Source organism: Heloderma suspectum, chromosome 3 (genome assembly GCF_057233095.1).
Source record: "Heloderma suspectum isolate Gila_16-S chromosome 3, 16-S_ref, whole genome shotgun sequence".
Classification (NCBI taxonomy): Eukaryota; Metazoa; Chordata; class Lepidosauria; order Squamata; family Helodermatidae; genus Heloderma; species Heloderma suspectum.
The window spans coordinates 260,556,776-260,582,416 of NC_139460.1; the positions used below are offsets into that span (position 1 = coordinate 260,556,776).

The 25,641-nt window shown below is 47.0% G+C and overlaps 2 protein-coding genes across 7 annotated transcripts; one reads left to right on the top strand and one right to left on the bottom strand.

Moving 5' to 3' along the window:
- Window positions 1-16,423, bottom strand: POLL (DNA polymerase lambda). The gene is made up of 9 exons (XM_084846496.1): window positions 16,019-16,423; window positions 12,422-12,569; window positions 11,828-12,125; window positions 10,058-10,235; window positions 8,594-8,902; window positions 7,825-7,998; window positions 6,361-6,489; window positions 3,359-3,527; window positions 1-2,664 (listed from the first exon to the last, which is right to left on the bottom strand). The coding sequence occupies exons 1-9, from the start codon at window positions 16,154-16,156 to the stop codon at window positions 2,300-2,302; spliced, it is 1,908 nt and encodes a 635-aa protein (XP_084702622.1). The 5' UTR covers window positions 16,157-16,423; the 3' UTR covers window positions 1-2,299.
- DPCD (deleted in primary ciliary dyskinesia homolog (mouse)) lies at window positions 16,134-25,045 on the top strand. 6 transcript variants are annotated; one of them, XM_084846501.1, is made up of 7 exons: window positions 16,134-16,218; window positions 17,200-17,280; window positions 18,934-19,058; window positions 20,259-20,392; window positions 22,794-22,820; window positions 24,074-24,176; window positions 24,866-25,039. In XM_084846501.1, exons 1-7 carry the CDS (start codon window positions 16,155-16,157, stop codon window positions 24,968-24,970), a joined length of 639 nt encoding a protein of 212 aa, XP_084702627.1. In that variant the 5' UTR covers window positions 16,134-16,154; the 3' UTR covers window positions 24,971-25,039. The 6 variants fall into 6 exon arrangements, 4 of the variants coding, with proteins under 4 accessions (XP_084702627.1, XP_084702628.1, XP_084702629.1 ...); XM_084846502.1 differs by lacking the exon at window positions 22,794-22,820 and having other exon boundaries at window positions 24,866-25,045; XM_084846503.1 differs by lacking the exon at window positions 22,794-22,820 and having other exon boundaries at window positions 16,134-16,478.
- Window positions 25,046-25,641: the final 596 nt, after the last annotated feature.

Genomic DNA, 25,641 nt, shown 5'->3' on the forward strand with positions numbered 1-25,641 from the left:
AAAATACGTTAACAGATTTTATTGCCTTTCAGAGATCACAGCAATATTTGTTTCCAAAGTTACAAAGCACAAAGAAACCTTGTTACCTAGATTCCCAGTGATATACTGCAGAGGTATATGTTCAAGGTGGATATGGGAACTGGTATGGCTGTAGCGATGCTATGACTTTCTAGCATGGAACTCTGAGCTGTATGCTACCCACTCCACTTCAGTTTTTAATACTTTAAAACAGGGATGGGCAGACATCAAACTTGAAGGATCTACTTTGTTTTTGTTTTTTTACTAGAACCCCAAGATCCACCAACTGGAGCCTGGTGTAAAACACGTACACTTAGAAAGGATTCTGAGCCCAGGAGTGTGTTTTTGAGTACAGAACTGAATGAGGCTCACAGTCCTTCCATGCAAAAATACACACCTGGCTACTCCAAGCTCTCTTTATTTCAGCAATTTAATTTAGGGGGCAGCCATTTTGTTGCTGCCACTGTTAAACAACTGAAGAGTCCAAAACCCTTGCCAATCTACTGCAAGTCACCCAGAGATCTTTCAGTAGATCCAGATCTACCTTCTGCCTAGGGGAGTGGCCCTAGCTCAGTGGCAGAACACATTTCTGGCATGCAGCAGGACCCGGCTGATGGGGGACACCTCTCTCTGCCTGAGTTCCTGAACAGCCACTGCCAGTCAGAGTAGACAAAATTAGGCTAGATGGACAAATCTGGAGGAAGGCAGCTTCTTATGTTTCTGTGAAGTTCTATATCATCACCCAAGGCACAGTGCATCCTCTATCTGCATCTTCATCAAACCACCCAGCTGCAGAATGTGGTACTGGACCAGAATTCAACACCCTGAGGATTGCAGCTCAATTTTTTTAAAGGAAGAAGCACGTTTCTAGCCCTTAAGGCTATGAAGATAGGCGTTAAAGCAATACCTTGGGGAATCTCAGTAGAACATCTGTGTTTGAACAGCTTTTCTGGGGAGAGGGTCTCAGAGCCCAGCAAATTTATGTGGCTATAATAACTAATTTGTCCAGAATTATGTTCATTTTGGCACAGAATTTTAATCTTTTACTGCAAACTGTATCTAAGGCATTCTTGGTAGATGCTCATACAGACTCTGACAAAAGTAATCTGTGCCTTCCCCAGCAGCTTGCTGGGCAGGGAGGAAGAGGTGGGAAGAGAGAGGGAGAGAAAGAAAGAGCAAAGGGGTGGCATTGTCCATTTTTGGCTCTGGTCTCACCCAGCATTGGCTTCAGCTCCACCCACTGATGGCCTGCAACCCCCAACAGATTACTCCCAAGGGAATGCGGCCGTCAAAAGAAATAAGGTTCCCATCCCTGCAATAGACCTCAAGGTACCAGAAGTACAACCTTCAAAAGAAAAGCAGCCTTCCCCACTGGGAGCCGGTAGCAGCCTCCAAAGTTATCAAAACTTTGGTACCTTTGCAAAAGTGTTTTTAAAACTCATTCTTTAAAATCTATGCATTTTGTGCTCTCCCTCCCATTTCATATAGGATTTTCAGTGTGCAATACGCTTTACAATCATTTCCTCATTCATTTCATAATTGCCCACTGAGGTAGGCTATTTGCCCTTAGCGCCCCTCTCACTTGTTGTTGTTGTTCAGTCATTCAGTCGTGTCCGACTCTTCGTGACCCCATGGACCACAGCACGCCAGGCCTTCCTGTCCTCCACTCTCTCCCGGAGTGTGCTCAAGTTCATATTCGTTGCATCGGTGATGCTATCTAGCCATCTCATCCTCTGCCGTCCCCTTTTCCTTTTGCCTTCAATCTTCCCCAGCAGCCCCTCTCACTGCAATCCCTCAAAACCACTGAAGTATGTTCAGAGACTTGGGCTTTTCTCAGTCAGGAGGCTCAATGCCCAGTAGCGCCAGAAAAGTTCGGCTGCTCACAGAAATCCCACCTTCCATAGCCAGGGGGGTTTGCCAAGGAAAGCAGGACACGTCTGTCTATGCTTGAAGGCAGCCAGTGAGACTGCCCACAGGAATTCAGACAAATTCACGGAGGATAAGGCTATCAATGGGTGCTAGCAGTGATGGCTACATATTACTTCCAGTACTGGAGGCCGTATGCCTATGGACACCAGTGGCTGGCAAACATGGGTGGGAGGATGCTGTTGTGCTCATATCCTGCTTGTGGGCTTCCCAGAGGCAGCTGGTTGGCTACTGCATGAACAGAATGCTGGGCTAGAGAGGCCTTTGGTCTGATTCAGCCGGGCTCTTCTTATGTTCTCATGCGTCTCATGTAAGTGCACCACTCGGAGGCATCTGGGGGTTGCTCCTTTCCTTCTCACCAGTCCCTCTCGTGTGGCTCCCGGTAAGGCAGCCCCAGATGCAGGAACACATCCTTCTCAGTGGGGGTGGCCAGAGCAAGGCCGGGCACTGTCTTGAGGCCGCCAGGCCCGCGCACCACGCCACTACTGAGGGCATGCTCCGACAGACTCATGCCCTTGCTCTTGGCCAGAGCGCGCATGGAGCGGTTGAAGTAAGCCGAGCCGGTGAAGTAGAGCAGGGCACAAGCAAACTCGCCATAGGGGACCACAATGATGTCGAGGCGCCGGTGGCGCCGGTCCGGGCCTGGCAGACAGCAGACCCCCAGGTACTTCTTCTGGCTTCCATTGTCTTCCTGGCTCACCAGGTCATCTGTGAGAAAGCCTGAGGGGAAAGGAACATGTCAGGGGAGCTGTAAATCCCTCCCCACTCCGTTGTAAGCCTGGGCTAGGGGGGCTCCCTGCTTGCTAGCAACAGTGCCGGGGTCCAGCCTGACCAATCCCGATTCATGGGGATTCTCCTGGGAGATAGCCAGGAGCCTAGCTAAACCAGGACCTTGGAGGAGGGCAAGTATAAAGGCTCTCTCCAGAAGCTTGGATAGGGAGGATAGCTCAGTTGCCTTGTGTGTCTGGGTACAGCGGGCAAAAAGACCAAAATAAAACAGGGCAGCTAATCAAGCCATGTTTGGCCCATTAGCTTGTGGGCTTGTATTGGCAGGATGTTAGCGGTGAAGAAGAGGTGAGATTCAGGGCTTTGGTATTTCTATAGTGGGGTAATTCCAAGAAAAAGAATCATCCACACCGTTAAATTGTGGCAGACAATATAAGCCCTCCAGATTTATGGTCTTTAGGTTCTTCATGCAGGGAGCCCAATAGCTATTCCCAGCTGTGTCCAGGAAGAGAATTATCTGGTGCTTCCAATGAAACATCAGATACAGGACATTTTAGCATCAGGATGGACTGCCAAGACTGAGATGGACATGACAGTACCTGGCAATGATGTATACTTGCTTTTACAAAGGGTTTCCGAGGTGTGAAAGGATTCAAGGATGTGGGCCCCTTATCCCACCCATTCATACCACTTTTCCGGAGGCTGCCAAGAAGCTTGCTGAATACTCCTTCGTGGGAGTGCCCATCGGGGTGAGTCACTAGCACATCCACATCCCCACAGGTGGATTTCCCCCGCCGGAACGAGCCACATGCTACACACACCAGTCCGGGTTTGATACACTGCGCTGTTTCTCTGACCTACTAGGAAAGACAGGTTAGAGGAATGGGCTGAAATGTATCTGCCAATCTGAAGTCTCTGCCACCCACTGTGGAGGTCATACAATTAACCAACACTGTATGGGCTTGATGCAAAAAAAAAAAATACAAATTTTAAAATTCTATGCCACCATAATCCGAATTCTGTGGCAAGAAAGCTGAATTTTATTGTCTGTGTAAATCCTGCATATGCAACATTCTACTCAATTTATTCTGCTTCTGCCAGACACGGGGAGGGCAAGGAGCCATGCCCTTTCAGCAGAGAACATTTTACTGAGCCCTACTCCAATTTGGGGGAGTTCCCTATGAATTGTCCGTATGCTTGCAAGCCTGCCTTCAAGCCCACAATGGCTATATGTCAAGGGTGAGCAGAAAATAGATCTCCAGATGTTTTAGACTTCAACTCCCAGAAGCCCCTGCCAACCTGACCAATGGTCAAGAATGCTGGGAGTTGAAGTCCAAACATGTGGCGATTTGCTTTCTGCCTACCCTTGCTATAAGTGAATACTAAGATTCTCAGGATACTGAATTATGGAACACACAGAATACACACAGTCCTGGTTTTAGCTGTCTCAGGACCCAGCTGCTCTTTTGGTAACTTGCAGCCTGATAACAAGAAACCTTCCAAACTATGGGATGTTATCATGCTGCAGAGCTGGAGAAAAAGAAATGAAACCAAGTGCTCTCTCCAACGTTGCAGCAGGAAATCTGTGATGAAGCAAGGTGCAAAGGGGTGGGGTGGCTATATCTGACTATCCTTTAAACAGGAAGAGAAAATCAGGCTGGTAGCATGAAGCATGGCACAGCAATGCAGGCCTGGCCCCCTGGCACTCTCCAGCTTCTGGCCTCTTTAGAAGCTCCATTCCATGGCTGGGAGCTCCAGCTGGGCTCAATGGAGAGTGGGGAGCTCCAAGTCCTCTCCCAACTGCAATCAAACCCCAGAAACAGGCCAAGAGCTGGAACTCACAACCCAGTAGGAAGTTGGGCCCAAACCTGAGTTCCCCATCCCTACTGGCATCCCTCTGATGGCTTCATTAAAGCATTGTTTGAAGGTGGTTTCAGTATGCAGGATTATGGGCATTATGGTGCCAATCATCCATTTTACTAAACAAAGACTTGATTGCTGGTTCAGAGCATAGTGGATGGCATGTGGGGGGAGGTAGCTTGGAGGGTGAGCATCCCTTGTCAGTCTTCAGGATCATCCTTCATTAGCGAGGGATAAACCCATTAACCTTTGCCCTGCAACATTTGGAATAGCCTCAGTGGCTTTTCTAATGCAGATCTGCCCCCTTCGCATCCTCAATTAAGTTTTCTTGAAAGCAGCCAGCCTCATACAGCATCTTGGATCTCGGACAGACAGCAGCTAATCCCCTCATTCTCTGGCCTCTTCCCCCACCCCCGCCCCCGAGGTGGGCAAGAGATGGGTAATCCCATCAAACCCACAATAGGCCCACTCCCAAGGGTGGAGGCTCCCAAAAGAACTTTCATTCTGTGTAAGGGGCGATGCCCTACCTGGCAACTACCTATTCTTCAGGGCCAGGCAGTGTGACTGAGTGACAGCGTCATGCTGCCCGACGCTGCCATGGTGATTTCAGCATCCAGGAGAAGCAACAAAAAGGGTTTCATGTGGCTTAGATCCATGAGCCTGCAAATCACAGCTCAAACATTTTTATTAATGTGACATTCTATGAGCTTATGAAGGGCATGATCCTGGCCAAAGCCATAATGACAAGGAGAAGATACTTGCTTGGAGGGCTGGCAACGCCCCCTTCCCCCACCATGAGGGGCACCACAGAGACTCACAAGGCTGCCCTGCCATAAGACAGTCTGGGAGTCCTTTAGAGGACTGCTGCCATAGCAGGTTTGGGAGTTTACAAAAACAGGGATGAGAGCTGCCAGTTGGTAGTAAGAAGATTAGGACAAAGGAATACCAGTAAGACAGGCTGAATCCTAGATCAGCGGTAAAAGTTTACCGAGCATCAGCCTGGAGGGAGGGTAAGACAGGCAGCAGCTTTGCTCCCTTCTTTTTGCACATCGCTTCTTGCCCAACTATGGGGAACCTCACATTAATCACATCATGTGGGAACCTACCAGGACCCATCCCCGATATGCTGTGCAATGAATGCTCGTAGAAGAGAATTGTCTCTGGGAGGCAGAAGGCTGGGACAGAATCCTCATGGTGACATTAACTCCGCGTTTCTTACATTCCCTCCCAGCAGATGAGGCGGCAGGGCCCTGCCTTCAGGCAAGAGGTTTTGTTGAGAGTCAAGGTTTCAGGTCCAGAGGGCGAGCACCCTGCAGCACTGAAGGCAACGCTCTGACCAGAGGTTTGGATGGAACAGTTGGCGCAACACAGGAACTGGGCAGCGGCCGTTCCCACATAGTCGAGCAACCGTTTTGAGATGCTGAAGACCAGGAAGAGCATGCATGCGCGCACATACACGCTTTTCACTTCCTACAGCATCTGGTGCTCCACAGGCCAGAGTAAATCCCAGTTTTGGCACCCCAAACAGGATCTTGATGGGGAACAGAAACAAAGCCCAAACAAGCTAACAATTTCTATGCAAATTCCACCCCAACCCCCTGTGGCCACTGAAAAAAAAACAAGTGGGATTTCGATTTTGCCAAACTGGAACATATAAGGGAAAACATGTATTTAGAAAATTAGGAAAACTGATGTCCCTTAAGCCATCAACACAAAGAGATTAAATCAGTCTTGCAGGTCAGTCGTGCTCTACTGAGCTTCGATGAAGAGTGCCACGTGGCCTCTGAAGTCTCGCCAGTGGCTGCCCACCATCCTCCCTGGGGTACTCACTGTCTGCTCAATTTCGGCAGCTTCTTCCCGTGGCATGCGCTCCAAGAAGTCCTTGTAGTGCTTCAAGCCAACAGCTTGCTGACTGGTGAGAGAGGCTTTAGTGCGGATGTCGTCCAGAGTGCGGAAGCCCTGCCCAGAGTACACAGGACACTCAGACAGGGGAACCTTGTTTTCAGTCGTCCCTGCTAAGAGGTACCATTCACACCTATCTGGAGCCCAGCAATGTCACCTGCAGTGTGGGACTGGAGTGAGGAATCGTAATAGGATTCCTTGTCTTATTGCCCTCTCTTCAGCCTAGTGTTTGCAGAATACTTACAGAGTGCCACCCCCGTCATCACTATGCTCAGCTGGGGCAACGCCCCATAGCCCACAAAAATACACAATGATGGTATTGCTCTGGGAGAAAGGCTAGAAGTGAACATGTCAGGTGTTGACCTGACATGAGCCCTTTGCAAAGAAGTTGGATAGAGAGCCAAGGGTGACACAACTGGCAATGACACCACAGGGATACTGATAAGAAAACAAGGCTGATGCAAGCAGTAATGATGCATGACATCATTGTGCACACTATGTGGAGGCGGCGGGGGGGCAAATATTGCCATTATTTGCTCATGGAAGATCTCGTAACCCCCAGCCCCCCCCCCCCCACAAATAAATTGCACAGTAGCCTGTAAACAGAATTTACATTATGTACTTGTAGTCAAGATACATCAGAATAATTCTACACGCACACACACACACACACACACACACGCTTGGACCAAAGAGGTCACACTGTCCCTTTTCACTCCAGTATAAGCTATGGTAAAGATGGCCAGATGAGAGTCTTCCTGCTTAATCCATTTTAGTTTCAGTTCTCTGACTTCACTAGCAAAACAACTCTAGGTAACTAAGCAGTCATTCAGAAAACACCAATGAAGTTTCTCTCTTGAGCACATTAGAAGTTATTTCCCATACCAGATCCAGTAACCAAGACTAAAAAGCAGGGCTGGGCAACTTGCAGCCTTCCAGATGTTTTGGCCTACAACTCCCATCAGCCTTAGCCAGCATAACCAATGGGGAGGGATGATGGGAGTTGCAGTCCAAAAACATCTGGAGGGCCACACATTCCCCATCACTGTTCTAAGCCTTGCTGTTGGTGGTCTCATTTCTTCCCCTCAACAAAGCACATAAGATCGAAGCATCCCAGGTGTCTAGCCAATAGCAGCTCACCTTGGAGCTTAAGCACTAGCTCCTTGCTCCGGCCTACAACTCTCATCAGCCCTAGCCAGCATAGCTAATGGTGAGGGATGATGGGAGTCATAGGCCAAAACATCTGCTGGGCTACAAGTTGCCCATCACTACTGTAAGATATAAACTCACATATGTATGCCTTGTAACAGTGCTGCAGTACAAGAAAAGTGACGAACAAATATAATGACAATTACTGCTGTGCTCAGTGCTGCAAAGAGGAGAGAAAATTACCTGCTGGTACCACATCTGAGCAGTCTTCACTCCTGCTCCCCAGATATTGGAAAACACTTCCAGGACCGAGACACTCTCACTGATGTGGTCAAGCTTTCGAAGGTGCCCACTCTCCAGGATCTCCACAATCTTTTCTGCCATCTGCTTCCCAATTCCAGGGATCTTGCAGGCTTCCTGAAAGAAACCCACAAAGCAACAGCTGGCCAGAAGGAAGTCTGTAAGGCTGATTTACGCTGGACATGTCTCACCTGCTTGGACAGGGCTAACTTCAGTTTCCAAGCAATGGCTTTCTTTACTCCTGAGGTGCTGCCAACTTTCTACCACAGACACCTCCCCAAGAAGCCACCTTCCTAAACTGGGATTTAGAAGCCTATGAAATCCCTGCAATTAAAATCTTGTGTCTTTTACTCTCTCGCTACCAGTCCTTTGTCTTGCCCTCAAGGCAATCACAGACTTTCTCGAAAAGATTAAAAGTGTAGCCTTTGCTAATTCCATACTCAGAAATACTCTCTGAGCAGCAGAGAATTACAGCAAGTGAATAATACTGGCAAGCAAGCAGGGAGTATGCCGCAGGCGACTTTGATCTTACAACTTGCCAGTGCAGCATAACTGCTAGCTATCCCCACAGGATGCAATGCATCCAGAGGAGAAGGCCAGCCGTTCTGGCACTCAGCAACTGCTCCCACAACTGGCAAGGTGCAGATACTTTAGAGAAGGGGGAAATGTAGCAGGAAAGCAGTTTGCTTGAGAAGAGATCTCTCCCATTTACCTGATAAGAGGTGACTGGCTTGGGGTAGCTCTTGAGTGCATTAATGGCTTTGGAGTAACTTAGAGCCCTCCACTTGTCCCCTTGGACAGAGTAGGCTTTTGCCAGTAGCTCCAGCTTCTCCGTAATGCACTGATTATGATTAATTTTCTTGCTTTCGGAGGACTGAGCACAAACCCACTTGCCAGGGAGAGGCGCCGCTGACGAGTCTCCTGACAAAGTGTTCCGGTCCCGACCTGACCTCAGGGCTTGCAGTTCTCCCAGGGTGACAGCAGGCCCTTCTGCTTCAGTTTCCTCACCATCCACGATCCTCTTAGGAGAGAGGAAGAACAGGAAGCCATGAAATGCAGCTATCACTGATCCTAACAATTATAAGGCACAGACTCATTATGCAGCCAAACAGGGGGTCTCTAAAACACTCAATTAATCCCCAGGAGATCCACAGCAATAATTAGCAGAGTTCAGCGTCAAAGGCAGCAAACATTAGTTATACTTACACTTGCATCTCCACATTTTTCTCTTTAGTGATCATCTACAAGATGATGGCAGAGTCTCTGGGGCGACTAAAATGCTATGGACCATCACAACTTATGACGGTGTTTGGTGTGAGTGTGAGTTTTGGGGCGATGGCAAAGATACATCATAAATAAGATGTTGTCCCAGGATACAGCAACTACAATGGCACAATATACCACTTCTTATGCCACAGCCACTAGGGGGCGATAACATTCCATAATGGACACACTGGGTATTCCACTGATTGGTACAGAACATAAAGGAATACTTAAGAAGTTGAACAATGGCTCACACTCATTATACAGTGTGGTCAAGATGCTATAGGGAACAGGCTTTCGGGCATTTAATACACTGTAGCAGTAATACTCTACAAGCTGATTTTAATATGCTTCAGAGAGAGAAGAAATGAAATTTGAGGCAAATGGATGTATAGGGCTTTGAGGCCAGGGAACATTTTTGCCAAAACTTTGAGATTCTTTGGAAGGAGAATATTAATATCAACAACAACAACAACAACGTTTTCAGAGGACAGAGCATAAATGTAGCAGCATGGCTGTACACAGTTCATGCATCCTAATCATCAAAGTAATTTGCCAAAAAATATATATATATTTTTTCCTATATTTTTGATTTTCAGGTGGGTTGAATTCAAGCTTGCTAGAGGAACATACTCAGAGTAATCAAGGGAGGCACATGTTATGAGCCAGTTCCTACAAGGACACCCATGATGGGGGGGGGGGGGATTTATCCCTTTCAAAAGAAAAAAAGGGCTGTATCTATAGATTTAACCGGACAAGTTTGTTGTTACCAACCCTAAACACGGGTAGTGTTTCCTAACTGGCTTAGATGGAAGTTGATGCTGATTAATTGTATTAGGAAATAACTTTAAAAAACCATTAGGCTGAACCTAATAAAAAATGCTCAAAAGCACAAAAGTGGGAAGCCACTAACCAGGTCCACCCCTTTGGTTTCCTGCTGTCCTGAGGAGTTTGTTGCACTACACAGATAGCTGGCCCCTGTCTGTGGTTCAGCTTTCAGCCCCATGGCTGACCTCTCCGTTTGAGGGTGGATCTTCTCCTCATCTGGAAATTGTGATTGGCTCTTTGAAAGGCCGGCCGCATCCAGATACCTGCCAAGAATCAATGTACAGTAATTGGTTTTGAAAGCATCCATCCTACCCCTAACAAGAACCTGAGAAATTAGGAAAGGGGATTTGTGGAGTCCATACATTAACTCTGTGGATGGGTGTCATTTACTCTCCAACTGTCTATTTCAGCCAGAACTGCCCATTTTTCAAAGCCTACCCTGGGGAAAACCCTGCCCTCCCAATGCTGTGATTTTCAAATGTTTAACATTTAACTACTAAAGAAAGAAATGCTGGGATGCAAATATTATCAGGTAAGGTAGCATTTTAGTTGTCACATGGCTTCTTTTACTGGGTTAGGTAGCCTACTCCAATTGAAAAAATATTACAAACATACAATAGCAAAAGGTCCTCATAATTTGTTGGTGGGATGTAGGACACATGAGGCAACTGCCCCGGAGGGGGTCATTGGACAATTTGCCCCAGCCCCCCACAAAGCAAGGGGGGGTCCTGTCTCAGATCTTGTGTGCACTGTTGGCCCCTGCCCAGCCCTGCTACATTGCTCACCCCCATGGGTCCTTGTAGGGGGCTATGGCAGGGCCCCCAACATCATACTTGCCTAGCCCAGACCCCACTTATCCTCCAGGTGGCCCGGCAACTGGGGCAAAAAGCTCTCTCTAGCTACTAGAAACCCCACCAATATGCCCTTCTATATTGCCTTCACCATTTAAAAGATTTTTATACATGAAGACCGTACAATATCTGATTTTGATATAAGAGGTTGGAGGGGTCTTTTTAATATTTTGGATGTAGCAAATACCCTGGGTTTCTCTATGAACTCTTATTGAGCTTGCAAATGATGACTCTATCACACATCCTCTTTCTTGTTGTATGAAACTGAATCATGAGACTAATGTGGATATCCTAGCATGGATGTGTTTTAATTTAACAACAGAAAAATAACAAGAGACAAGAAAATTGAGATTTCTTTAGGATTTGATTAATGCATTAGAAGACAGTTTCTGTGATTCATAACTTGATCCAGCCACACAGAAAATCACTGTCCCTACACATACGTTACCAGATAAGTTTGAATCTCCACTGAAGACACACTGCAATTCAATTATTAACATTCATCATACAATGTTAGCCTGGATACACTCCTGTCCAGGCTAAGCAATTATCTTCCCCATTTTAAAGATGTTTCTTTTCACCATAGTTTGGTCCCATGAAACAGCAACCCTAGAAATGGGTGATAATAGGGCTTGCAGAGAATATGATGATGTCATCCTTACTGAGGGAAGCCAGCCAAGATTGCCCCAATAACAAGTAGGACAATAAGGAGCACTTAGAATTCCACCAAATTACTCTGGACTCCTATAACTGCAAGGTAAGGGTCTGAACAAAAATCTCTATTGTTCTGCCATCACAGAGGACTGAGGGGAAATTTTAATTCAGGGTGTTTGGGTGTGGGTGGAACACACTTCCGTCTGGAAGCAGACGGGTAAGGATTTCTTGGTCCCGTAACCACAGATGGTGAATAAAGCTCTTCTCTGTGCATTCCCAAGATGAGAAATCAGTTTCTATACAAGCCTTGCCACCTCAGTTTGGATAAAGTGTATAAGAGAGTTCCCTACTTCTCTGGGATGAAGAGGCTGTAGCCGGCAGTGTTCACAATCTGCTGTGCTGTAATACACGAACTCAGCCAGGATGCCTTCACCAGTAGCAATCCCTGGGGTAGCTTGGCTAGTTTGAGGAGTCGGAAAGCCCGGTCGCAGTCCATGTCTTCATCCACTATTACATGTGTCACATCTGGGGAAAGCTGACTGCAGATACTTCCTCCATTTTGGATGATCTGCTTGCGGAAGATCTCAGCCCTGGCCTGGCCAATTCCTGCTTGCAGAACATAGGCCGTCACTGGCTCCAGCCACCCTGCTAATGAAAGCCACAGAGAAAAGAGGATAAGCAAAACAAAGATGGTTTCATGCCTTATCTGAATGATGGGAATCTGACAGCTTGAAACTGTAACTAGTATAGAGAAGGCTAGCTGACTTGTAGCACATAACCAGGATATCAAAGCACAATACCTCCACTTGATTGGATCCTTCCAGGTTTCAGTAATTTCTCTCAAAGCAAACTATTTACACTAAAAACTAGCCCATAGTAATCTATGACAGAGCAGGGCAGGCTATCTCATAGCTTCACCTAGCTAAGGAAACAAAAAAACTCACCCTGCTTGCTCCTGGCTTCTTTCAGTACCTCTGGTAGTGTTGTCTTCCGTGAATCAACTCTTAATTTCTTTTGTTTGGGAAAAACTTTGACAATTCCTTGGGATTCCATGGAACATTGATACCTCCTTCGAAGGCAGGAGTAAGCAGTCTTGATAAAGAAGAAGGTAAAGACAGCAAGCATTTATCTCGTGGATGTTTCTCAGAGGGATTTCTAGACCCTCTCTGAAAATAAAGCTACTTTGTGATCCACAGCAACAGATGAAACAGCTCTACAAGCAACTTTAGTCAGGAGGTTGAAATTACTGGGGTGCAAGGCCAATAGGATAACTTCAGCTTCTGGGGGTCTTAGCTTATGATCTGTTCTAATGACCAACAAGCCTCCAGAAAAAGAAACCCCCATGGCAGGCATGGGGAACCTCTAGCCTCTGAGCCCAATATAGCCAGTGAGCCCAATATGGCCAGTGAAAGATTTCCCATCCAATCTGCCAGCTTCTCCCTGATGCCTGCCTTATCCCTTCTCCCCCAGGCAGGGAAAAGCTCTAATCTCTGATCAGCTGCTGATCAGAGATAACAGCTTCTCCTTGATGCACAGAGAGAAAGGGTTAAGCAGGGAAAAGATCTTAACTCTAATCAGCAGCTTTTGCCGAGTCAGCAATGAAAAAGGGAGACTTTCTCAGCACTCAGCAGGGAAAATCTCCCCCTCCCCCCAGTCTCTCCTTCAGTTAATCTGCATGGATCAGCTGAGCGGGGAGGGAGCTGTGAAATACCCCAGCTCTTCAGCTGGATCAGGGGCTTGGAAAGTGTGTGTGAGAATGCAGTGTGTGTGTGTGTGTGTGTGAGAGAGAGAGAGAGAGATGAATATACCCACTTTGGGCTCTGACACGAGGTTTCCCGGGTGGCAATCCAGCCCTTGGGCTGAAAAACGTTGCCCACCCCAGACATACGGCAACGTTTCCAGTTCAGCTGGGCATCTGGAGGCTGCCACTGGTGAGAGGCCCTGAGAGTTCTCCTACCCAATCACTAATGGGACCCTACTCTCTTCAGTTTACAAAATCTGGTACATCCAAAAAACAGCAGACTTGGTGCTTCACAATCATCATCATCATATAATGCCACTTAGCTCCAAGGACTCCATAGATCCTTGGAACATATCCATAGATGCCACTCTATCATCATCCATTATTTATACAGCACCATCAGCATGCATGATGCTTTACAGAGTACAATAGGAAAGATTCCTGCCAATGAGTTGCGACACAGGGGAATAGGCTTGGCTCCGGATTTGGGGGGCCCCTGTGCAGGCTGCTCTCAGTGGCCCCTCACAGTGCTGGCCAAGCCCCCTACCCCCTGCCACCACTTGGATACCTTGGTGGTGATGCTCCTGCAGCTGCGAGCCATCTTAATAAGACACAACGCTCCAAGGGGAGAGGAAGCTTGAACAACCTCCGGGATTGCCTCTACACTTTCTCTTTCAGAATCACTTTGTTTGAGGACAGCTATATACTTGTCTGTGTGCTCATTTGTGATTTGTGAGAATTTCAGATTCAGGGATCGTTTTTTCCCCAAAAGGCTAACTCAATAAAGCTAATTTGAAACTGCAGCCGATGAGCTCCTGGGCTCCATAATCCCACGGCATCAACCATCTTCTCTCCCTGCACCATGCATCTCTGTCACTGCTCACACTGCCATGCCTATTGAACGAGAAGGGCAGGGGGGAGTGTGCTTCAAGGGGGCTGCCAAAAGGTGTTTCTGGGGATAGGGGGAGGGAGCAGGGATCAGTGGGAGATATTGGATCCGAGCAGGAGAAGAGTTCAGAAGCTTTAAAACCATGCCTCTCCTTCGAGGCAAGCTTTTTGAACTCTCAGAGTTAGTTTCGGAGCCTGGCTCCAGTGACCTTATTTGGAATATAAGGATGGGTGAGACTTCAGTTTGTTTTTAATAAGAACTTGCCAACATTCACAAATTTCTTCATAACTGGGATGGAAAGAAATTGAGATTTTTAAAATTTTAATGTGGGAGGAACTAAAACTCACAGATTCATCTATCCAGGCCTTTGAGTGCTTTCCTCTTAAAAGCCTGGCTTTGAATTGCTGTGTATCAACCATGTTCGTGATGCTGATGTGAGGCAAGTAGGAGAGGTGGCAGCAGATGGGCGTTTTGGGAGGCAGTTGCAAGCATGCAGAGCAGCAAAGGAGATATGGCAGAATCTTTTGAGGGAGCAGGAAACCTTTGGATGATGGAGGGTGGTGGAGCTGGAGAAGCAAAGGTCCTGAGACAGGGATGTGTCAAGATATAAGAGTGGAGAGATAAAGCAGGGCACAGCCATGGCAGGCTTGATGGTAAAAAACAAGGAGCTTGTGCTGGATCCAGGTACAGCCAGGAAGCCAGTAGGGATTTAAGAACGGGTGTAATATGATCAGAGCGATAAGAGAGAGGTGAATGATTTTGGCAGCAGAGTGCTGGACAGATGTGAGGTGGCCAAGGTAAGACTGCAGAAAATTAGAGAGGAGGAGTCTGCAGTAGTCTAGATGAGAGATGACCATGGGCATGAACTAGAGTTTTTGTGGAGGGGATGGAGAGGAAAGGCCACATTCTTACAATGCTGCATAAGGAGAAACAACATGATTTGGCAATAGATTGAATGGGGAGCGGGGAGGAAAACTTGGGACTACTTAAATTTTTAAGTAGGTAACACAGTCCTTCTTATGTGGGATGCAATGTAGAATTACAACAGCACATAAATAAACACCACACTGCCTAGGGCAGCTTTCCCCAACTTGGTGCCCTCCAGATGTTTTGGCCCACAACTTCCAGCATTCCTGACCATTGGCTATGCTGTTGCGGGTTGATGGGAGTTGGCATCCAAAGCATCTGGAGGGCATCTGGTTGGAGAAAGATGACCTAGAAGATTAGGTCAAGAAGCTGATGGAGAACATGAGCAGCCACATTGCCTCACCCTGCTTGCCTGGGTGTGTGCTCTCTCCCTCTCTCTCTCTGTCTGAGTGGTCTGGTGGTTAGGATCGGAAGCACTGCAGTCCAGAGACCACTATCCTACACCACCGAGAGAGCGCGCGCGCAAGCAAACAAGCTGCAGGGTTGTTTGCAGTTGTACCCTTCTCCACTAACGTGTTTTAACTCAGCCTTTCCCAAACTGGTGCCCTCCAGATGTGCTGGGAGTTGTAGTCCCAGCACATCTGGAGAGTGCCGGGTTGGGAAAGGCTGGTACCTCTGCAGAGGCTTACCGCCCAGAGAAAAAGCGTGCTCACACAGAGTAGAGCAGATGTGGGGACCCTGTAGCCCTCCAGATATGGCTGAACTCCGGCTCCCATCCGCCCCAGCTAGCATGGCCAATGGTCAGGGATTATGGGTGCTGGGGTCCAACGGCGCTTGGAGGGCCGCAAGCTCCGCACCCCTGGAGCACAAGTAGTGGCCACCGCCACAGCTTGCCGGCGTCGGCGCTGCAACGAGCCACTCGCTCTGCTCATTCGCCTCCCCAGCGGGCGGGAGGCGAAGGAGGAGCGGGAGGCTCAGGAGCTCCCTTGCGGCGTTACGCACGGCGTGGGGGAGGGGTGCTTTTTTGAAGCCGTTTTCACTTACCGGGGAGGGGGAGGGGGAGGGGGAGGCGCTGACGCGGCGGCGGCGGCGGCGCGGGGCTCCCGGCGTTTTCTTCCGTGTCAGGCCAGCAGAGCCGGAAGTGTGCGACGGTTGCCGTGGAGATGTGTCCGGCGGCGTCATGGCTGGGCCGAGCTGGCTGGAGCAGCTGCGCGCGGCGCGGAAGACCGCCCTGCTCGGGGATGGTAACCGGGAGGGAGCGAGCCGGTCGTCGCGTTCGCCAATCCTCCGAGGGGCGTGGAGCCAGCCAGCGGGGCTGCGGCCCTGACGGACTGGGGACGGTTCCCGGGGCGAGGGAAGCGACGGGCTCCGCGATGACGGGCGAGCGGGGAGCAAGAGGCGGCGGAGCCTCTCGGGCCAGACGCGGAACACCAGCCTAGCCAACCCGGCGCCCTCCGATGTCTCGGACTACAACTCCCATCAGCCCCAGCCAGCAGGCCCAATGGTCAGGGTTGATGGGAGTTGTCGCCCAAACCATCTGGAGGGCACCGGGCTGGGGCAAGATGCTTAAAACTCTTGGTCACGGTGAAAGGGGTACTGTGCAGCCCCCCCCCTGCACAATTGAGGCTGAGGTCCTGTGTGCGCATACTTGGGAGTCCGCGCTGTGGAAGCCCCCCCGTCCCCCCCCCGCCCCCACGAACCGGCTGAAGGGCAGGTTATAAAGCCCTTAAATATATACAAAAATGAACTCCATCCGTGAGACGTAGCTCCGAGCAAATGTGAATAGGACTGGACTGTGCCGGGCTGCACTCTTGTGTACGCTTGGGAAGTCTGGAATCTGCCCCATTGAAATGGGTGTTTACTTCCGACAAAGCATGCATATAGGACCGGGCTGTACGATTTGGGAGGGAGAAGGCATGGGGGGGGGTGTGCTACAAAAGCCACAATAACGGATGCCATGGCTCAGTCTTTTGTGGTCTCCAGCCAGGCATGGCGCGGGTGAAATTGGGACCGGTAGGGGTGTTGTGGGGTGGGCAATTCCTCATCGGGGTAGACAACCTGATACCCTCCAGTTGTTTTGGTCTGCAACTCCCATAATCCTTTACCATTGGCCATGGTGGCTGAGGCTGATGGGTGTTGCAGTCCAAGACCTCTGGAGGGCACCAGGTTGCCTACTCCTGCTCTGCATCATTTCTGTGGACTTGCTCACCTCGTGCTCTGTTTAGGTAAACGAAAAATCCATTACCTGTTTGACAACGGGAAGGAGATGGCAGAGGAGTATGACATGAAGACTAATCAGCTGCTAGGTAAGCCAGTCCCTTTTCTATGTTGGAGTTTAATATTGGTGAAAGGTACTTGTTATTAATGGCACATTGTACAGGCTGATCACAGGTAGCAGCTTTCCCTTGAGTAATTGCTGCACATAGTGCAGGTCAGCAAGGATTTCGTGTCGACTATGGCAGAAGGGACCCCAATCTCACAATTGCTCCGGGCCCCGTTCATGGAGGACAAGGCTATTGATGGCTACTAATCATGCTGGTTATATATCACCTCCAGTATTGGAGGCCGTATGCCTCTGTATGCCACTTGCTGGAGAACATGAGTGGGAGGGTGCTATTGCACTCACGCCGTGCTTGTGGGCTTCCCACAGGCAGCTGGTTGGTCACAGTGAGAACAGATTGCTGGATCAGATAGGCCTTTGGTCTGATTCAGCATGGCTCCTCTTATGTTCTTATGTCTTTAGTCACTGTGTGGTTTCAAATGAGGGCAATTGTGACTCAGGTTACCCATTCAGCCAACACGATAATATTTCCAGCACAAGCGAGGCAGAATACAATTGCCCCTTGAGTCAGGAGGTAATGTGTACTTGACAGCACCATGGAAAAGACTGCTCTTCTAGAATATGTTTCTGTGTTACATTTTAGTAGTGATGCGGGCAGAAAAATTTCCTGCTACTATATTTTTCCATGGAAAATGTTTCCTTTCTTAGCATTTTCATAAAAAAAATTAAGTACAAGTACAAGAATGAATGGATACAATACCAGTCAAATTAGGCAATTGTAATTAGCTTTTTTGTGATTCTTCCAAGGAATTTGCTTAGACATTAGATTACACTACAGAAACACAAGAGCTCCCTTCGTGCATTAATTGTGTGAAAGGCATCCATGTGTTCAAAGGCCAGTGTGGCCACATTACTGGTCCCACTGCTGAGGTTATATGGCTGTCTGGCCTAGCCTCTGATAGCCACACATTGAGTGCGGCTGTCTGAGCTAGGGAAGCTGCATAGACATCCATGGCAGTTGGAACTCTGATCATGTTGGCGTCGCTGCTGAGGTTGCATGGCTCTCTGGCCCCACCTCCCAGCATCCGTGCATTGAGCACAGATGTCTGATCCAGGAAAGCCTATGCATGTAGACCTCTGAAGAAGCTGGAACCTGGAACACACTAGGCCCACTCCAAGGGTGCTTGGCTCCCTAGGCCCATATGGACATCAAGGGCAATGCTGCAGAGCTGTGCAGGGTCAGGGACATGACCCTGCTGCTCCTTTCAAACCATAGACCCTCTTTATGTGATTAATGCATGAAAAAGGCTTAGATCTGTCTTTTTCTTTGCAAATAGTGGGAGGGGCATAATGGGGGCAGAGGGATAAATTAAAACCAGAACTACATATAATCCAAACTTGCTAAAGCAGATCCCAGTTGGTTTGGGGGCACTGGACATTTTTCTGATTCAATTTTTTCAAGAAAACCCACATCACTGCCTCCTAGAGCACTTGTTAATTAGAGTGTCTTACTTGTACGTCAAAATGCTGAGCCACACAGCATCTTATTGTTACTCCTTGAGGTATTGAGAAAATCCCCTGCCTACTAATTCAGCCTCTGTTATACATTTATTGAGGATGCTTTCCTGAAAGAACAAGTTAAGGTGGTGCTTACTTTCCCCCTTTTCTTTCTCTGCAGTGAGGAAATGGAGAGAAAAGAATGCTCTGGGTGCTTGTGGCAATTGGGAGGTTGAAGTGGGAGAGCCACACTTGCTTTCTCCAGGAGCACTGGATCGTGAGCTCATAAAGGAGAGCAGTACCAATGTAAGTCCTTGTCCAGAGCATTCACATCTAAAATTTGGATGAGGCTCGTTTTCTGGAACCTCCCATTATGAATTCTGAGATTGCAGTTTGGATTCTTAAGATGAGTTGAAACACATGAGATCTAGGGTTTGGCATGTCATCATTTTGGGAGCAGAGAGAGGAAGAAAGGGGAACACACAGGTTCTATTCCTTTGACGATATTCCTGGACAGAGAAACCTCAACTTGCGACTTTTTGGAGAACCTGTGCTATGACTTGATTGATGGTATAAACATAGGAACCTATGTTATACCAAGTCAAACCGTCAATCCATTTATCACAATATTGCCTATTTATTTTTAAATGTATATCTTGCCCAGGTGCCTGTGCACCACTCCAAGCAGCTCATAACAATTTAAAACCACAATACAATATAACATCATGCATTCAGGTAAAGATACAATGTCAATAAAAATACAGAGGCAGAGACCATATCTAGAACAACCTTTAAACGAAACCAACGCTTAGTAGGCAAAAGCCTGCCAGAATTTAAATGTCTTCACCTACTGGTGAACAACCTCTTGAGAAGGGCATCCCGTACTTCACAGAGCAAGGTGTCCCACAATACTGGACTGGCAGCTACCCACTGAATCTGTTCCCTGTACTGCCAGTTAAGACCATTTAACTGAAGGAGACAGGACTTGGCACCTTCTGCATACAGGTCATGTGCTCTGCCGCTACTGGTAGATCTGTGGGTGAATTAGACCTGCAAGAATGTCTGACTCCCAGTTGTTTAACAATAGAAGTAATAAAATGACTCCCTCCATCCCTAAATTAAACTGATGAAATGAAGGGAGCTTGGGCTAAGGAGGAGTGGAATTTTGTGTGGCCTGAATCCATTGTAGCCTTCTCTTCTACCCCTTTACTCTACCTCTGTGTATCCCGGATAGACCCCCTGGATGCCTTGAAATAATATAAATGAAAAATACAAAGACTGGGCAACATTCCCACCTATAGAATTCACAATACATATGAAGAAATATAAGCACATGGGAGGGAGCTGAACACCAAAAGACTCCAGCCTCAGTACTGCGATTTGAATCAAAGTAACAAGACCAAGCATCTGAATGTCAAAGCCAGGAATCCTCATGCCATTGCAAGGAAAGCTATATACAGTTGCTATCCATTGCACCAGGCTGACTTACATGTGTCTTTTCTCTAGCCAGTCTTTATGCGAAAAGACACCAAGAGCAGTTTTCAGTGGCGGATCCGGAACCTGCCATATCCTAAAGATGTTTACAGTGTTTCAGCGGAGAAGGATCAGCGCTGCTGTGTGGTCCGTACGACAAATAAGAAGTCAGTAAGCTTGAAGGTCACCCAAGGTGGGGCGAAGTTAGTGCAGTTTTCAAACTCAAGATAAGACCCAGGTTCAGGAGGCAACAGTATACACACCTTATTGCAAAATTCCAGCCCTTCTCTCCTTCGTAGCTGACAGTATTAAGTTACAAACTGAAGCAAATCCATTCCTTACTCCCAGTTTTTAGTTGGGAGAAATATACTGCCATGGAACAAATGGCATTTGATTTTCTTTTCTGGCTCCAAGTCTGAAATCTGAATCCAGTTTTGTGCTATCCCTGATAATTACCTAGAGGTGGCGCTGTTGGCAAAGAACTGCTCTTTTGGCTATTTATGTTAAGGCTAGCTAAAGTTCTTCTGAGGGCAAAGAGTCCTATTAATCAGTGACAGTAAAGGACTAGGGATGTGGTCAGGACTTGTCAAACACTTCACAATGAAGGCCAGACTACATTAACCCTGTAGATCCTTCCACTTGGCATCTTTGTTATCTGGCTGCAATTGGAAGGTGCAGGATCAGGTTCCTGCTGTTCAGTGGTCTCCTCTTGATAGGTATGGGGATGCTTAAGGACTTGTTGATTTGAGCAGCCCTTGAATATCCTCAGCTTTCTGCAGAATCACATAGTCCTGTAACACTCGATTTCAGGGTCAGCCAATGAAATTGGCAGTAGATTGCAGGACCTTTATGTAGTCCTGAAATCTACTGCCAGTTTCATTGGCTGACCCTGAAATCGAGTGTTACAGGACTAACTATGAGATATAACTATGAGATATAAATAACTTGCGGAATTCATTGCCATAAAATGGGTTGGTGGTCACTGGCTTAGATGGCTTTCAAAGGGGATTAAACACATTTATGGAGGATAGGTCTAACAGCAACTGTTGGATATGATAGCTAAACAGAACCTCTGTATTCAAAAGCACATACCAGGGATGTCCTCAGTCAGAAGTTGCTGGTAGGCAAAGAACAGGGAAAGGGGCTGTTTCTTTCACACCCTGCTTGTGGGCTGCTGGCCAATGCTGGTCTAGCCTTGGGCAGATCTAGTAGTGCTGTTCTTATGACACAACTAGAGATGTGAAGGCCTGCGAAAAAACAGGAAAAATGCGCGCGTTCCAATTTCAGAGCATTTTGGGAGTCAGGGAGACCTTTGTGGCTTTTGCATCTATGTCATCAGGAACAGGATGGTGAGGCAAGATACACATTAGAAATACCTTAAAATGAACTACCTTTGATTGTGTGCAGGATTGAATGCCCACAGTTTAACATCAAGGCACGTATTGGGTGGGGTAAGAAAGAGTTGACTCAGCTTCTGTGTCTTAAACTTAAAAGGGTAACACACTCAAGGAGTACCTCCTGCCTCTCTGTAGTTGTGATCTGCAGGAGAGGGCCTGCTCCAAATAGGACTGCCTTCAGATGCAAGATAGGCTCACTCATATAGTAGTAGCCCTTCTCTTTTGGACACCTTCCTTACAAGAATCCCCTCTCCAGCAAGGCCTGCCAGGTTGCCATCCACCCCTACTTCAACTCACAAATAATTTCTGGAATGCAGGTGAAGTTCTTTATTTTTCAAAAGCTTCCAGGCCTACTGATGGCTGTCATGGTGGTCTCTTTCCACACTCTCTTTAATTTATAAGTCTGATGTTTCTATTTTTACCATATGCCATGTCTTTATTGTAGCTCCTTGTTTATTGGTACTACTGTGAGGGTCTCTTGGGCTGAAGAGCAGGTGGATGGGGGGGTTTAAATAACTTGAGTTCAGATTCCCTGCCCTTGCTTAGTGGCATAGTTCTTACAGAGAACAGTGGAGGTTCTGCAAGCGTGTGTGTGCATCTGTGTATTTGGTCTTCTGTACAATTATTCTGCTTGTAGTACTTTTACTGAAACTAAGCTTTTGTTTAGGCTAGATATCAGCTCTCCATGCCAGTTCTTGTGGCCATGGTTAATAATGGCTCCTTGCCTACACTTAGGTGGAATTTTAAGGGGAGAGATGCCTAATGCCTTGACAGCTGCATGACAGGCAGAAACTCAACAGATGAAACTTTTCCTGCTATAGAGATACAACAAGGGAGAAAGCTGAACATACTGAATGGCTGCAACACAGCTGTTAAAGGCACAGGAGCCCTGCCAGAACACAGAGCTGCCCCAAGGGACCTTTAAAAGAAAATATTGCCACCCGCTCCAGCTCATTCATTGTTGTCCCCTCCAGCCACAGCAAAAGGCTGCTCAAGTGGGATTTGCTCCAGCCCTCTTGCTGTAAAACAAATCCATTAAAGCAAACTTTCCAAACAAACAGGCAAAGCCTCCTTGGCCACAGCAGATTCAATTATGGCAGGGCGAGGTAGCAGTTAACGTTACACTGGAAAGGGGGCAAAGCAGCAGATCTGTTTTCCTTTGATCTTTCAGAGATTTCAGTTGGAGACCAGACCCCAGGTATTTTTCCCACTGCTTCAGCCCTGGGGAAGGGTGGGGTGGGGGGCAAAGTTGGTGTTCCCAATGAGGGCTCCCTAGGCTCTTTGAAACACTGGGCTTCTTTTGGGACCTGTTTTTTATTGTCTCAATCAGTAAGAAGTTAACACTTCCTTAACATGTCTTTGTGTTCATCTAATCTTTGCTGTTTAACCTTTGACACCCCCATTATTATCCATGTCTGCCACCTTTCCCAAATACACGCAGAAGGCTCTGAGCCCTGCGGTAACATTCCTCCCAAGCAAGCAAAGCAGCCAGGGCTGGTTAGGCTTTGTATGCGTTTTTCGTGAAGGCTTCGAAAATAAAGGTTCATGTTTTGTGCAGCAGCAGTTCAAGCAGTCAACCTCCAAGCAAAACTAGCTTAATGGAGAAGGATTGCTCATGGGTCTGACACCAGGAAATAAATTCTCCTGTTCAATTTGGAGTACCAGAAACAAGTCAGAGATGGAGGGAATTTCACAAGGGAAGAGCTCCAAGTAACAAAGGGGCTAAATGGCAGCAATGATAGCGCTGGGCGTGGGGAATAAAAACAATGTCCTTCCAGCTTGGCTAAGTTGTGGTTGGATATAATGAAGGTGTGTGAGACAGTGTAGACTCAAGGTGATCAACACTAAGCTGGTATTCAAGCTGTTAGGGTTCTCTCCCTGCCTTTTTTCTTGTGTGAGCCAAGGGACTGAACCCTGTACCCTGCATTCTTGTTTTGAAAGTGCAGCTGTCACCTGATTAAGAAATGGAATGTCAGTTGCTAGTACGAATCTTAGTTGATTAATCAAAATAAAAGAATTGATTAAAGCTGCATATCAGAAATTCTAAAGACAAAAAGCATGCTTGCTTCATTTGTAGATGCGTGCTGTTGCAGCAGGCATCATCTTAAGGGGCATCCTCATATTAAAAATAAAAACTGTACAATCTGCTGCCAGATAACCAGGGCATTCTTTAATTCAATCAGATTTTTTTAAATCCATGAAATCTTGTAACCCTTTTAGAGAGTGTTCAGCATTTAAGCCTTGGAACTATTCTTGGCTAAGATAGAATATGTCTCAGATAGAATATATCGGCATAATACACTTCCATGCTGTTTCTCTAATTTAAAGGTATATATTGGCAGAGGGGAAGTGTCTAGAATTAAATCTTTATAAGCTAGCATTCCCAGTAGTACAGGAAATCACTATAGAAATTGGTTTTATCTTCATCTTTTTTCTTATGCTTGCCTTCAGATATTACAAGAAGTTCTCCATTCCTGACCTAGACAGGTTCCAGCTGCCCGTGGAGAGTACTGCTCTGAGCTTCACTCATGCCAACAACACATTGATCATCACGGTAAGTGCTCACAAAGCTAATTCATCAGCATCGAGATATCACTTCTCCCAGCCGCCTTTTGGCATTGCTGTCTTTGTAAAAACTGGAGAAATACACAAAACAGAAAAAACAGCCCCTTGCCTAAGACTGGAAATTACAAAGTTAGAGCTATACTAATTAGGCTCTTGAGGCCTAGCAGAAAAAAAAACCAGAATTACTATTGCTATTTCTGCTTCAGAGTTTCAGTGATAGAACTCCCTAAGTTCCATACATTTTCACCTCACCACCAGCAACCACCTTTTTGAATTTCAAATCTTTTCTCAAGCTGTGGTGTTCAGTGTAGAAATCCAGACCCCTAGAATACATGAGGGAGGAATACACTGAATCTAACAGCCGGCAAAGTTAAGTGCACTGTTTGCCAAGCGATATAGCACAGTCCAGCAGGTTTCACTGGGGTTAAAAGTAAGGCAAATTCCAAGACTAGAGGACAGAAATAATAATGTGCATTGAGATACAGCCTTATGCTCAGTGTTTCATTAAATGTTAGGCAGCTCAAAAGACAACGTGAGTGTGAGAATCTCATGGCAGCCCAGTGGCTTTGCCTATGCTTTTTACCTTGTTTACTAGCCTCTCTTGAAAATAAGGCACTGTATTAATGGTGGCTCTGTTTTTGCTAGGGGTATTTTCAGGTAATTTTCTTTTCCCCACAGTATCAGAAGCCAACCGAGATTCTGGCGGCAGAGGAGGAGCTGCAGAAGGAGCTAAAGAAGATCAAGGCAGCAAATAATGGGGATGGAGAGTGCAAGACACAATAGCCAACAGTTGCAGAATGTCGTCTGTACATATTTTGCTACTTTAACAAATAAATGCACTAAATTGATGTTAATGTGTTTGGGAAAGACCTGGTGAACTTAGTATATCCTGGCAGGAGAATTCCCCACAGATGTTTTAGAGCTCCCCAGCAGCCTGATGGCACTCAGTCCAAGTGAGAAGCACCAGTCTCTTAGGAATTGAGGCCTTTGTAAATATGCTTTCTACACTTCTTGGTGAGCAAAATCATATAATCCACAAGCACCTTTATATGTGAATTGCTTTAAAGAGTCTGAAAAGGGTCTTGAGGCTTGTCAGGGTTCTTGTCTTCAAGAATGTGATGGAAAGAGGTGGCTCACAGACAGATGATGGTCACAATTGCTTTCTTCTCCTGGACTCTACAGCATTTCAAATTGATATAAAGGCAAGCACAAAAGCCAAATAAGAACTTGCTGCAATATCTTAAGTTGTCTGGAGTTAACTTTGAATTTCCTAAGTAGACATAAATACAGTGGCTGAGTTCACACAGCACAACAACCCACGCTCAAGGTTGAGTATGGGTTGTCATTAAATCATGAATTGTGTTGTGTGGCCTCAGCCACACTAACAAACCAAACAACCCACAGTTCACTACCCAAAAACAAACCATGGTTTCTGTTTGTGGCTGTGGCTTGTT

Coding starts and splice junctions, on each gene's coding strand:
- DPCD (XM_084846500.1), top strand. CDS start 17,088: ATGGTGGCTGAGGCTGATGGGTGTTGCAGTCCAAGACCTCTGGAGGGC. Junction 20,393..24,073: donor GTCCGTACGACAAATAAGAA/GTCAGTAAGCTT, acceptor GCTTGCCTTCAG/ATATTACAAGAAGTTCTCCA. Junction 24,177..24,865: donor ACAACACATTGATCATCACG/GTAAGTGCTCAC, acceptor TTTTCCCCACAG/TATCAGAAGCCAACCGAGAT.
- POLL (XM_084846496.1), bottom strand. CDS start 16,156: ATGACGCCGCCGGACACATCTCCACGGCAACCGTCGCACACTTCCGGC. Junction 7,999..8,593: donor AGCCAGTCACCTCTTATCAG/GTAAATGGGAGA, acceptor GGTTTCTTTCAG/GAAGCCTGCAAGATCCCTGG. Junction 6,490..7,824: donor CTCAGATGTGGTACCAGCAG/GTAATTTTCTCT, acceptor TACTCTGGGCAG/GGCTTCCGCACTCTGGACGA.